This window comes from Malania oleifera, chromosome 12 (genome assembly GCF_029873635.1).
Source record: "Malania oleifera isolate guangnan ecotype guangnan chromosome 12, ASM2987363v1, whole genome shotgun sequence".
Classification (NCBI taxonomy): domain Eukaryota; kingdom Viridiplantae; phylum Streptophyta; class Magnoliopsida; order Santalales; family Ximeniaceae; genus Malania; species Malania oleifera.
Window position 1 is genome coordinate 44,742,718 of NC_080428.1, and position 14,039 is coordinate 44,756,756.

At 34.8% G+C, this 14,039-nt stretch overlaps 1 protein-coding gene across 4 annotated transcripts in view; it reads right to left on the bottom strand.

Annotated features, from left to right (window-relative positions):
* The window catches only part of LOC131144846 (integrin-linked protein kinase 1), a 66,627-nt gene that overhangs the window by 25,598 nt on the left and 26,990 nt on the right, over positions 1 to 14,039 (bottom strand). For all 4 annotated transcript variants that reach the window (XM_058093746.1, XM_058093745.1, XM_058093744.1 and 1 more), the window contains 3 exons: positions 5,571 to 5,633; positions 5,283 to 5,401; positions 4,745 to 4,830 (listed from right to left, as the gene is read on the bottom strand). In XM_058093746.1, the coding sequence (XP_057949729.1) occupies positions 4,745 to 4,830; positions 5,283 to 5,401; positions 5,571 to 5,633 (268 nt within the window). The remainder of the gene's footprint in view (positions 1 to 4,744; positions 4,831 to 5,282; positions 5,402 to 5,570; positions 5,634 to 14,039) is intronic.

A 14,039-nucleotide genomic window follows, 5' to 3' on the forward strand; every position in this document is an offset into this window, starting at 1 on the left:
TGGTGTTGGTGGATCAGGGAAGAGCAAAAATTAAAATTCAGCAAGTAATAGAATTGATGTTAGATGTGAACATGGTACAAAAGTGGATAATAATCCTAAGAAGGTGAAACGTCGATGTCGTGGAGTTGTTCAATTTGGTGGTATATATAGGCTAAAACATCATCTTGCTGGAACTAGACAAAATGTTGAGTGTTGTAGTAATGCTCCAGAGGATGTGAGAAAACAATTTATTGGCATTTTGCAAGCCCAATCAACAGAATCTAGTTTTAGCAATATGATGTTTTAGCCTATATATACCACCAAATCAAACAACTCCACAATATCTATGTTTCACCTTCGTAGGATTATTATGCACTTCTGTACCATGCTCCCATCCAACATGAGTCCCATTACCTGCTGAATTTTTATTTTTGCTCTTCCCTAATCCACCAATACCACAAGACATGCTTAAGAAGTATGCAATTGCACTGCAGTGACTACATGAGGCCTATTAGCAGAAGAGATAGCTCTGTCAAAGCCAAAAGGATATCAGTATGAAGTCATGGTGAAAAGTTGAAAACAAAATCAGAAATAAAATCAGAGTTCCAGAAGATTTTTGAGTCCATCATCAATCTCCAATCAGAAACAAAATTAGATTTTTCAGAGCCTAAGAACGAGGGAAAAACAGAAGATGTCAAATCTCAACTCTCAACAAGAAGAAATAAGAGTTTCAGAAGATTTCAAGTCTCACGAAGAAAATATAAGAGTTTCAGAAGGACACCCTGCTGCTGCCAAAACAAGAAGAGAGGCAGAGAGAAGCGATAAACCTATTCACAGAGGAGATAGCACTGTCAAAGCCCAAAGCAGCTTTGCTCCTCAGCTTTGGTTCCATTGCTGTCGATGGAGACGAGAGCCGCAACTGGAGAAGTGGATATGCTGCTTCCGAAGGCTTCATGCTTCGGTCAAAGGACTGGTGCTGCTTCGGAAGGCTCTCCTGCTCTTGCTCTACCCTCTGTGACTGGTGCTGCTGCCAAAGGCTACTGCTGAGTGTTGAAGGACCTGAAGGAGTCTCTAGATGGTTGCTGCCCAAAATAAAAACCCTAGTTTTTTCCCTATAAGGTAAGGCTTTGGACCAAATGGGCCACGAGAGTAGAGAAAGACCCATTCAGGAGCTTTAGAAATTAATATTGGGCCTTATTTATAAGGCACAAGCCTTTAAAACCCCAATTTCAGCTCATGAAGCAGACTCCTACGATCCCATTAAGAGTCTACAATTTTATGATTAAACTCATGAAGTAGACTCCCATGATCCCATTAAGCTCATGAAGCCCCATGTTTTTCCGCCTGACGTTCTCAATGGCTAAAAACTGTTTAAAAAAACTTTCAAGCTCTCAAATGCAGAGGCAGAAATTCAATTCATCATCAAGCTTAAGGTCCCTTGGATTGATTGTTGGGACTATGTTCAAGGATAAAATTTCGATTTCACCCTTTCTTTAGCCAGGCAATTTAAAATCAAATGGTGGGCTAAAATGACAGAAGTCGAAAGACTCTATCCTTCAGGAATTTCAAAATGGCTAAATTCATTCTCAACCTCTTCAAGTTCTAAAATTCCAGCTCCAAAATCTTTAAGGATCCAAAGTTTCAGCTTCTCCACTACAATCAAGCTTTCTCACTGCAAAAATCAAAATTCAAGCACTCCTGCAGTGGCAAAGAAGATTACAAAGATCTTCTCAAAGCAGTAGCCTCAAGTTTAGTGACTCTGACCATGAAGACCAGGTTCCTGTACTTTCTAATTCAATGATGATTTTTAAGCTTTAATGGAGATTTTTAAGATTTTTATTCAAGCCTATCCTCAAGAGCACAAGAATTTGAAGGTGGTGGGCCCTACCCACTAATGCTTTCAAGATTCATTGAAACTTCAAGCTCAACTACAGGTAAAAGTAGTGGGCCCCACCAACACTTCAAGCTCAACCACCCAGCCTTAAAAACTAATCATATCAAGCTTTCAAGCTTTCAATCTTTCAAAGCATCAAGTACCAACACTTTGAGCTCTACCAACATATCAAGCTCAACTATCCAGCTGTAAAGACTTACAATATCAAGCTTCCCTGAATTTCAAACTAGTTCAAGTCCGTTAGTTTATGTTTATAAATGGATAATCTTTATATGTAAGGAGGTATCTTACGAAATCTGTGCATCATGAGAGAAATTTCTGGAAGTGTTTGAGAAATCTCTTGTAAAAATGTTTTCAGCATTCTTTCCTTTTAGGTGTTTCTATTATTCTGAGAATATAAATATTTTTTTTTTCAAACGTTGTTGTATTTGAATAATTTCAATTTCATTTCAATTTTAAATATCCCTTTCAATTATTTGAATAGCCGAAAAAATTTTCATCTGGATCACAAAGTACGAGAACATCATCTTCATGGCTAGACTCACTGTCTAAGCTTGAGGCTATTGCTTTGAGAAGATTTTATGTATAACAAATACCATAATTACATACCTACATAATCTCAATTCAAAAACACATCTAAACCGACTGAACCAAACCAATTACATGCCTATGTAACTGCTTAATTATGTACATATTTGAATCAAATTGTCTATGATTGCAAAACTATGTACACAGATTTCCAAATTATACTAATTATGTAATTATATAGTTTAATTTCAAATAATAAGAGCAGTCAATAGTATAATTACATACTTCTATACTTACAGACATTTCAAAACCAAATTAATCACCTAATTACGTACATGCATGCTGCATGCATATTAATTGATTTAGAAAATTAAACTAAACAAATTACATACATGTGTAATTGCGTAATTACATACGTATTCAAATTGACTTGTCCATGATTACAAAATTATGGACATAAATTTCCAAATAATAGTATTAATCACGTCATTATACAGTTTAATTTCAAATAATGAGTGTAGTAAATACTAAAGCTTAGTTTGGCACCCCAGTGGCTTTTTAAAAGGGCTTTTTAAAAAGGAACTGATAAAAAGGAGATTTTTTATATTATTTTAAAAATGTTTTGCCCATGTAAAAAATGAGCTCTTAGAAAGAAAAGGTTAGCTTTGAGTGTTCGTAAAAAAGTTGTAAGGTGCCTAAAAATATTTAAAATAACTAAAATATATAAGTATTTTAGAAAATATAATTAATGCATTGATAGTTTTGTAATATTTGAATAAAATTAAGGGCAATAATGTAATTGAATAATTTTTTGGAGAAAAAGTTAACTTTTAGCTTTTAGAAGCTTCAAATTTGTAACTTTCAAAAGCTCACTAAAAAAGCTAAAAGTTGATTTTAAAAGTTGGAAAGTTGTTTACCAAACACGTTTGACCCAACTTTTACTTTTAGAAAGGAAAATTTGAGAAAAAAAAAAGGGGGACCAATCTCACACTAAATATTATAACTACAGGCCTACATAATTACAGAAATTTCTAAACCATACTAATCACGTAAGTATGTACATGCATGCATATTAATTGGTTAGGAAAACCAACCTAAACTAATTATTAAGTACACGCATAATTGCATAACTATGAACATATTTGAATCAAATTGTCCATGATTACAAAACTATAAACATAGATTATCAGAGTATTAATTATGTAATTACGTAGTCAATACTATATCACATACCTAAATAATTACGAATATATTTAAATCAAACCAATCACATAATTACGTATATGCATGCATATTATTCATAAAACCAAACCAAACCAAACCAAACCAATTATGTACATACGTAACTGCGTTATTACGTACATATGTAACTGCAGTATTACGTACATAAGCAATTGCGCTATTACATACATACATTAAAATTTACCATGATTACAAAATTAATGACACATATTTTCGAATTATAGTATTAATTACGTAATTATGTAGTTAAAACTATAATCATACTCCTACATAATTGCAAACATATCTAAATCGAACCAATCACGTAATTAAGTACACATGCATATTAATTGTATAACCAAACAAAACCAATTATGTACATGCATAATCATATAATAATTTACATATTGGAATCGAATTATCAACGATTACAAAAACTATTGACATAGATTTCTGAATCTTAGTATTAGTTACGTAATTATGTAATTTAATTTCAAATAATAGGTGCAGTCAACACCATAATTACATACCTACATAATTACAAACATGTCTAAATTGAACCAATTACATACATGCATATTAACTAGTTTGGATAACCGAACCAAATTATAATTACAAAAATAGTAGAACCAAACTATCCAAAATTACGTAATTACATACATAACATCCAAATTATAATATTAACTACGTATTTATATTATTATAGTATAGTTTTAAATGAGGTGTATTAAATCAATTAATATTATAAGTTGGAAATTCAAATGGGTTGATGGGTTAAGCGGCTAAACCCATTTTCACCCATTTTATTTTGGGTCTAAATGGTTCACCCATTTATGACTCGTATAATTATATAAGTGTACCCTAACCTATTTATTTATAGTGGGTATGGGCGGGTTAATGTGTATGGGTTGTAATTGCCATCACTACTCATTGATGAGTGATACCATGATAGCTACCTAAGAACTCTAATGATTTGAGAGCATCCTCTTCTATATCAATATATGCTCAAACATAAACCACATTTATTAAATTTAAATCAAACTTCAGTTTTAAAGGTTATATGTCCTAATGCAGGGAAAGCCTAACGAATAAAAGAAAAAGAAAAAGAAAAGAAAAATTTACCTCCTGCAGTATTAAAGCAAAAGAAAAAACATCCACTTTGATATCATATTCTTCATTTCTAAAAACTTCCGGAGCCACATATCTGCCTGTTCATAGCAAATAACATTTTAAGTAAATACTACAAAAACCATTAACATGGTAGCAAGTCAATTGACCAAAATTATTTTATATCAAGTACTCAAGAAAAAAATGATCATAAATCTATTTTAAATTTTTATTATTTTTTCTAAGCATTATAAGGATTAATCTACAAAATTTCAACAAAGCCAAGGAGAAACAAGTACGAAAAAAATTCAGAAAAATGGTAACTCAAATAGCATGCAAGGGCATGGCCAAGGTTTTAAATGATGGGGAGCAATATGATAAAAATTCAAGGACAATGGGATCAACTACCATCAAATATGTGAGGAACTTTAGCCTTTCAATGTTTTAATAATCCTCTTAATTTCTATAAAAATTTAGGGTTAGGGTTATTGCTTCCATTTCATTGTATATGACTTCATGAGTGTGAATATGCATTCATAAATAACATACTCACAAGAAGTATCTTGACAGGCTAAAGGCCTATCTTCTTTGATTGTGTTGGCAAATTTCAGTAGCTTGCTAACTCCAAAGTCTGCAACCTTCAAATGCCCAGAATCATCCCGCAATATATTTCTGTTAACTTATTCGTAGGCAACAAAAAAAATTCTGATATTTTCAGACAAAGGCAGAGAGTGAAGATTGTAGTAACTTCATGCAAAATTGTACCGTGCATATATGCATGTGAGCAAGCATACACACAAAGCTCAGAGAAAACCAAACATCAATTAAAGAAAAAACTTACGAAGGCTCGAGATCCCGGTGAATTATTGGTCCTGGTTTATTCTCGTGCAAATAACTCATTCCCCTGCAAGCATGATGAATAAAGAAACATAATGAAGGAAAATAGATCGAAGTCCAAATTCCATTGATGCTTGGGTATACAACATTGGCTGATAATCAGGTCCAGGCAGATACCAGCCACAAGAATTTAGAACATGTATATGTTTTTAAGCCAATTTTTTAACCAATCAACTCAAATAATGTCCCCAAGCCACACTTAGTTTTGTAAGTTTGGTTCCAACAGCAATCTATTTCCAAATTGACAAAATAAAGACAAAACTCTGGCAGAAAACTAATTCAATGATATTTTCTTTTTTGCAGGGATATTAAAGGATTGTTGACAGAAAACAATAGTACAGAAAAAATCTGAGAAAATGTCAAAAATGCAAGAGATAGAAAGGATAGATATTAAAACAAACTATTATATTGTAGGATGGTTAACAATATTGATCAACACAAAAAGAATCTAGAAAATACAGGTTTTATATGGTGACTAGCTGAATTCAAGAGTCTAATTTGCTTGCCATGCAGGAAGGCTCATAGCTCGAATGCTAAGATTGTGGATCTTTCAATCTCGTGAAAGAAGATGAGAGATTATCAGTCTTCTTTGGCTGTGTCCAGACCCAAAAAATTTGGCAGTCCTTCTGGGCAGCAAAGGAGGTTTTCCAGCAACAATGGCTGGAAAGAACAGGCTGGCATGAAAATTAATTCAGGCAAGTTCAGATTGAACAAGAGAGATTCTCCGTCTCTACCTCTAAGACAACATTTTTTGGACTTTCAACAAGATGAGTCATGGGAAAATTTAAAGCAAAAGAAGGCTGCTTGTTAGTAGATCACAAGCTCAGCAAATTATCGCTTATTTTAGCTATCTTGGCCCTGAAGGTTTTATTATAATGTCAGCATGCCCAGATTTAGAAAACCACTGTGCCTAAGCTAAGCTATTAGATTGTGGACTAACAAGGTATATCAAGATTTAAAACTCCCGTACACATGCAGCCTGATTGCACATGGAGAGGGAAACATACAATAAGTAACATCACTTGGGAACATAAGATAATTCAACAATTTGACAATAAACACAGGAAGGATGAATGGAAGCCAGGACCTCCTGGCAACCATGCCTCTAATATCACATTAGATTACCACTTGAACTAAAAGCTTAAGTTGCTAGATTTTGGGCCAAGCTTTAAGAACCCAATTAATGCTGTTCACCCTAATAACAAAACAGATAATGCGCCAGTTAGCATGGGCCAAAAAAATTAACACAGTTCAGTGATGGAAATGGAAGAGAATCCAGTCAAAGAAATTGCAGGCCACGATCAAGACACTTCAATTGAACAAGGGAAAAATGCATTTTACAAGGGACCTACCAGATCACTGAAAGTTCAGGATAGAAACCAATAGCCGACCTAACATGGATATTTCTTGCATCAATCCTCTTGGGAGTGATGAGAAGGGGTGTAACCAGAAGGATGTGCTGCAAATAGAGATCCGGGTGACCGCTGCAGAAGAGATGGATGGAAATGGTGAATGTTAAATAACATAATAAATTATTCCATAGGGTAATAGTTCCCACATCAGTCGCATTTTATCTGTAATTAGGGATTATTGGATAATGGTACGGAGCTGAAAGGGATCTGTGATTCAGCCAGGAGAGTTGCAGCACCAGCTCTGGTTGAACAACCTGAATATGGTGACACAGAGGCCTGTTTGGAGAGGGATTCTAATGTAGGTAATTGTAACCACTCTGTTGATTTTGGGAAGAACAGGACTGCTTTTTGAGCAAGAACAGGAATTTGATCAAATTTATGAAGGGGAAATGATTTTCTGTCAGATGAAATTGGCGATCAAGAGGATAATCACTCTCCTGTACAGCTGGGCCTCCTATAATTGGTTTGGTTGAACCTGATACATTTGATGAAGAAGGACAGTCTCCGGACCGAAGAGGATGTGCATGGGAAGACAAATGAGACTTACACAAGGTCAGGGGTGTGTTTGATACTTTGATGGTCATTGTAAAACTGGACAGCATGGTATTGAACTATTGATTTAGTAGAGGTTTCTACAGGAAATGTGAGTCATGAATTTAGATGCTGCTAATTTCTCTTGTAATCATGACCCTACTGTTTCTTCCCTGTCTCCTTTTACTACTTCTCATGCTCTTAATACTGTGAATGAGTTTGTCAGGTACTCATGAGGATGATTTTAACTGACAAAAGCAGTATGCCCATACCTGTTGATGTTCAAATGAAAAGACTTATTTGTATTGCCAAAGAAAACTATGTTCTGAAGGAGTTGTGAGTTTCAAACCTCTGAGGGATGAGGGACAACTGAGACCCGAAGGAGTTGGTGGATAGATTTGGTTGCACGTTAGTGAGTCTTCTAGGTCAGGGAAATGGAAGGTTGTTGTGACCCTTGGCCTTGGGACCTATGAGCTGGGAAAATGGGTGTTGAATACAAAAAATAGAAACCACTATCAACTATGGGAAGAAGGGGAGCAAGGTTGGGTAGCAAGGTTTCAGAATGAAAGAACTGAGTTAGAGTATTAAGGGTTTGGAGATCTTGTTAACCGTTGTAAGATTAAAGACATTGTAAGACTACCTCTTTACCTAAAAGCTTAAACTATTAGACTGTAAGCCAACAATGCATATCAAGCCATAACAAAGTTATGTGCAAGATTTTCCCTGTTATTGTTTTGTTACAAGTGTCAAAATTAGAAACTGTGGATGGGTTTCTTACTAGAAGTATTTGGGACTCCAAGTTGAAGGACTGGCTTTGTTTAGATTCTATTGGTTCTTCAAGGGGCATTATGAATGTCTGGGCCACTAGGTTTGCCTGTAAATTGGATAATTTATTGGGTTCTTTTTGTGTTTGTTTTTTTATATGATAAGGATCAAGGAAATTGGAAGTTCAGTTCAGGTTTATAGGCCTAATTTGGGTGTTCTAGGATTACATGAGGAGGTGTTGATTCGTTCGTTTGGGATTACAACTTGAGAGATATTCATCTTTTTAATGTGTAGTTCACTTAATTTGCAGCACCATTCCTCTTTCTAGGAATTTTTTTTTTTTTTGGTGATGGGGGTGGGGATGAGGGCGGGCCTTGGATCAACGGTAAGGTTGCTCCTTCGTGACCGGTTCGTCATGGGTTCGAGTCCAAGGAAACACCCTTTCTACATAAAAGTAGGGGTAAGGTTGTGTACACTATGACAACCCTCCCCCTACCACCACGAAGTAGGGAGCCTTGTGGCTCAAGGACACCCTTTTTTTTGGTGGGGATGGGGATGTTGATTCTTTCATTAGGGATTACAATTGGAGTGATATCCCTCTTTCTAATGTGTAGTTCACTTGGTTTGTAGCACTGTTGCAACTAAGATCGATAGATTTTTATTTACTACAGATTGGGAGGACTTCATTTACTACAAAGACCTTAAAGATAATATTGCGGGCGTCGAAAGAATAGGGGATGGGATAATTAAAATAAAGATAGTTTTAGGCTTAGAGATAATCAATGTCCGTAGTGTGTACACCAAGATTAGTAGAAAACCTCAAAAAACAATTTTGGGAGGATTTGGATAGTGTTGTACAAGGGATATAAAGATTTGAAAAAACATTCATTGGAGCTCATCTGAATGGACACAATAGGAGGGACAATAAGCTATGAGCAGATACATGGAGGCCATGGATATGGAGATAAAATGAATCGATTTCAAATTATCCATGTCCTATGATTTGGTTATATTGAATACATGCTTTAAGAAAAGAGAAGAACACTTAATAACCTTCAAGAATGGTAAAAATGAAAGTTAAATAGATTTTTTCTTAACTAGGAGGGGGGATCATTTATCTGGTAAGGATTATAAAGTTATTTAACTAGACAACATAGAGCTATAGTATTCAAAATATGTAATAGGACATAGAAGAGAAGAACAAAATAAATTAGTGCAAGAGGACTAGGTGGTGGAGCCTAAAGGGCAAGCATATAGTAAAAGAGATTTTAGGTGAATCTAAAGGAAGTCGCTTAGGTAGTAAAGAAAGTTGCTGGTGGGATCAAGATGTCCAAAGAGCCATAAAGACCAAAAGAATTTGGTACAAAACATGGTATAATTGTATAAACATAAGAAACCTTGAAAAGTATAGACGCAAGAAAAATGCAAAAAAGACCATTAGTGAAGCTAAACATAGAGCTTATGATAATTTATATGCTAGATTAGATTAAAAAGGAGAAAAAGGGGCGCATATAAACTTGCTAGAGCTAGATAAAGAAAGTGCAAAGACCTTGGTAAGGTAAATCATATAATGGATGAGGAAGATAATATCCTAGTTAAGGAAGAAGACATAAAAAAAAGGTTGCAAAGATACTTTAAAAAGTTGTTTAATGAAAACCAAATTGAAAGTTTGAACTTAGATCTGACAAATGACGAAAAAACTAAAAATATGAGATTTATCCATAAAATTAGAGACGGTGAAGTAAAGATGGTGTAAAAAAGATGTAAAGTGGAAAATCTTTAGTACCAGATAACATCCTAATTGAAGTTTGGAAATGTTTACGAGATATTGGAAGTGTATGGTTAACAAATATTTTCAACAATACATGAAAAACCAAGAGAATGTCGAAGGAGTGAAGGAAAACCACAGTAATAACTTTATACAAAAAGAGAGCTAATATCAAAACTGTAATAACTACTATAGAATCAAACTTGTGAGTCATATGATGAAATTTGGGAAAGGGCAATTAAACAAAAAATAAGATTAGGAGCTACGGTCTCAAAGAATCAATTTGGTTTTATGCCTAGGAGGTTGACAAAACAAGCTATTCATCTTCTAAGAATGTTAATGGAGAAGTGTATGGAAAAGAAGAGGGACTTGTATATGGTTTTTATTGACCTTGAGAAAGCATGTGGTAGAGTACCTAGGGGAGCACTTTGGTGGGCATTGGAAAATAAGGGAGTATGCAGTAGACATATTGATGTCATTAAGGATATGTATGACAAAGTAACCATCAATGTTAGGACTGAAGGACGAGAATCTAAAGAATTTCTAATCACAATATGGGCTTTTTGTGATTTGCGTATTAGAAAAAGAGATATTTTACATGAGGTGTGAAAGAAAGATTAAAGGAAGAGGGTACTCTTTCAGAAGAATTAGATGGTAGAAGAGTTCATTTTTAAAATTAGAGCAAGTTCTTTTGAAGGAGAATGCAAGTTGGAGGTAGAACCACAGAAGACTAGAATGAAATGTGTTCCAAATAAGGATTGTAATACAAAGCTTTTTTTATAGAGTGGCAAGTGATAGGAGGAGAAGGATTTTAGTAAAGAGTTAGAAGATGGTAAGGATTTTAGTAAAGGTTACAAGGAATGTTGATTGCATTGCAGTGATAACTGTTTTTAATAAGAATTTGTATTCATAACAGGATGAGGGCAGAGCTAAGATTGAGGGGTTGGACCAGTACCCTATTTATCATAACAAAATGAGCAAGTTAGGGAGGCCTTTTGAGGAAGGTGCGGTCAGAGGACCATTGTTTGAGATGGAAGGAGCTAAGCACTAGGACCACATGGGTTTAAAGTAGCCTTTTATTTCAAGAATGTTGAAACTTTTGGAAGGGAGATCTTGTAAGAGTGTCTAATGGAGTGGTGGATAGGAGTATTAAGAGTAATTAACAGTATTATTTAAACTTTTAGTAACCTTGTTCCTAAGAAAGACTGAGCTACCAGGGTAAGCGATTTTCAGCCCATTATCTTGACAAAGAGTACATAAAATCTCAACGAAGTTTTATCTAAGAGGTTGGGTAGAGTATTGATGGATACTAGTTCCCATAATCAGAGCATTTTTATTGGTGACTGACAGATTTTATATGCAGCATTGGCTGCAAATGAGGTTGAGGAAGGTGCTAGAAGAAGGAAACAATGCACTGTTCTGAAATTGGATACTGAAAAAGCTTATGTCACATTCGCCGGGTTTTATGGATAACTTTTTGGATAGGAAGGGTTTTGGGATAAGGAGGAACTCGATTAGAGGGTGTCCCTCTTCTCTAGATTTCTCAATTTCAGGGACAAAGTCATGGGCCAAAGCCCAAGGGTTTTTAGACAAGGGGATCCAAACTTCCCTTTTCTTCTCTCATATTGTGATTGATGTGTTGATTAGAATGATTGAAACAGGAGTTGATAGAGGTCAATAGAATGGATTAAGATGGGCAATGACAATTTGGCTATCTCACATTTAAAGCTCGCAAACGTTTTTTTGGTCAGATGATAATGAGTAGCTGTTTTAATATGTTAACGATTTTGAGAAAGTTTTTTAGTTAAGAGTTTATCACAAAGAGGCATATCATGGGTATTGGCATTGAGTTGAGTACTTATTTTGCTAGGACAGCAAGCTGTGGTGTTTTGAGTTGTCCTATTACTTAATTTGGTGTTCCCTTCAACAGTAATCCCATAACATCTTGTTGGGACCTGATTAATGAGAGAATTTCAAGGTTGAATAGGTGGCAAGGAGCTTTCTTTACTTCAGAGGGTCATATTACTCTTATTCAGATTAGTCTCTATCCTATTTCGTGGTATTATTTGTCTCCTTTTAAGATCCCCATGAGGGGAGCATGTAAATTAGAGAATTTGATGGGGGATTTTTTATCACCGAGTCTAGATGAGGGGCAAAGATCATTTGTAGGTTGGGAGATAAGAGTAGATCTAAGAGGGAGTGAGTTTCAGTCTGGATAATTTGGTGTCTAAAAACATTTCCTTGTGGAGGAAGTGGTTACAGCAATTTGCTTTGAAACCTGGCTCTCATTTGCATAAGGTAATCCAAAGTAAGTCTGGGATTCAGCAAAATAAGTGGGATGCTAAAGTTGGAGCAAATGTTACCTGCACAAGTCCTTGAAAATTTTGATTCACCCTCATGTTCTATGTAAGGTCAGTAATACAGAGAGAATTTGTTCTTGAGAAGTTCATTGCATTGGGGAGGCTCCTTTGTCTTGAGTATATCCATTTTTTTTGTTTATATATCTCCATGATACTCCAATTTCTGATTTCCATTTTTCCTTCCTTTTGCAGGAGGTTGGGTCATTGTAGGATTTTCACTTCATGAGACACTTAAATGAAAGGGAAATTAATGATCTCGTCTTCTATTGGATGTGCTCGACTCTTCTCATTCTGCATGGGGAAAGAGATAGGAATTTGGTTTCTGGATTCCTCTGGAGACTTTTTGTGCAAGTCTTTCTTACTTCACTGGATTGATGCTCCTAATGTTAATCCTTTCGTATATCAAGCTTTTTATTTGGAAAAATCTAAAGTTCCCTCAAAAATACAGGCTTCAACTTGGACTATGATCCTTAATAAAATCAATACTAAAGACTACAAAAGCAAAAACCAGAAAAGGCCCCATCACCGAATGTCTGATTCCTTCATTTAAGGATTGGGGGGCTTATGATCCTTAATAAAATCAATACTAATGACTAGCTCCAAAAGCGAAGACCAGAGAAAGCCCGTCACTGAATGTATGATCCTTTATTTTACGACTGGGGGCTTCTTAGGATGTATTCTTTTATTATACTTTTTTCATGATTATTTGGAATAGCTTCTTTGGAGTTCTTGGTAAGAACTGAGTTTGTCCTTCAACCTTGGATGCTTATGTACTGTTAATTTTAGAGGGTTTTGGGAGGGGCAGGAAGGGAAAGCTTTGTGAAGAATATCTGGTTAATGAAAAATGCAAGAATCTTACAGGATATTGTTATATATCATAACTTTGTTTAGAGTAGAATGGATTGTCTTGTGCCCCTATGGCACTCTACAAATGGCTTCTCAAGAAATTTTTCTCCAGAAGGCCTGCAGTTAGATTTGATTACTTAGCTTCATTTGAGCTGTATTGTAGTTTTTTTTTTTTTTTTTTTCCTTTCTTTAGTTTGTGGTTTGCATTTATTTGTTGGAGGACGCTTTGGTTTTCCATGCTGTTTTTGTTCTCTTTTATTGCACATATTTTCCTTCTTCTTTCTAATAAAATTCTTTATCAATGTCAATATATACACACACAAAAACACTGAGCAGATCAACTGATCAGATAATTGAATATCAAAACACAATTAAAATCAACTGTCCAAATTCTTTTTTGGCCGAGTGTTTACCTACACATGTCTTGATCTTAAAGGCTTGGTCTTAAACTCAACTCACCCAATCATTTACTATTTAATTTTCTTATGCACTGGAAAATTTCAAGTGTTGCATTATGAACCTTATAAAATTAATGGCTATGAGAGTATAAATGTATTAAATGTTTTTCCAATTTAAAACATTATGTTAAACAAAAATACATTTGATTTTTTTAAATAAACTTAACTATTCTGAAAATAGCATAACAATATATTTATATTAAACACAGGCATTTCAAAATATTGCATCAACACACCTATCACTAATAATCTATTATATCTCCACATCTGTCA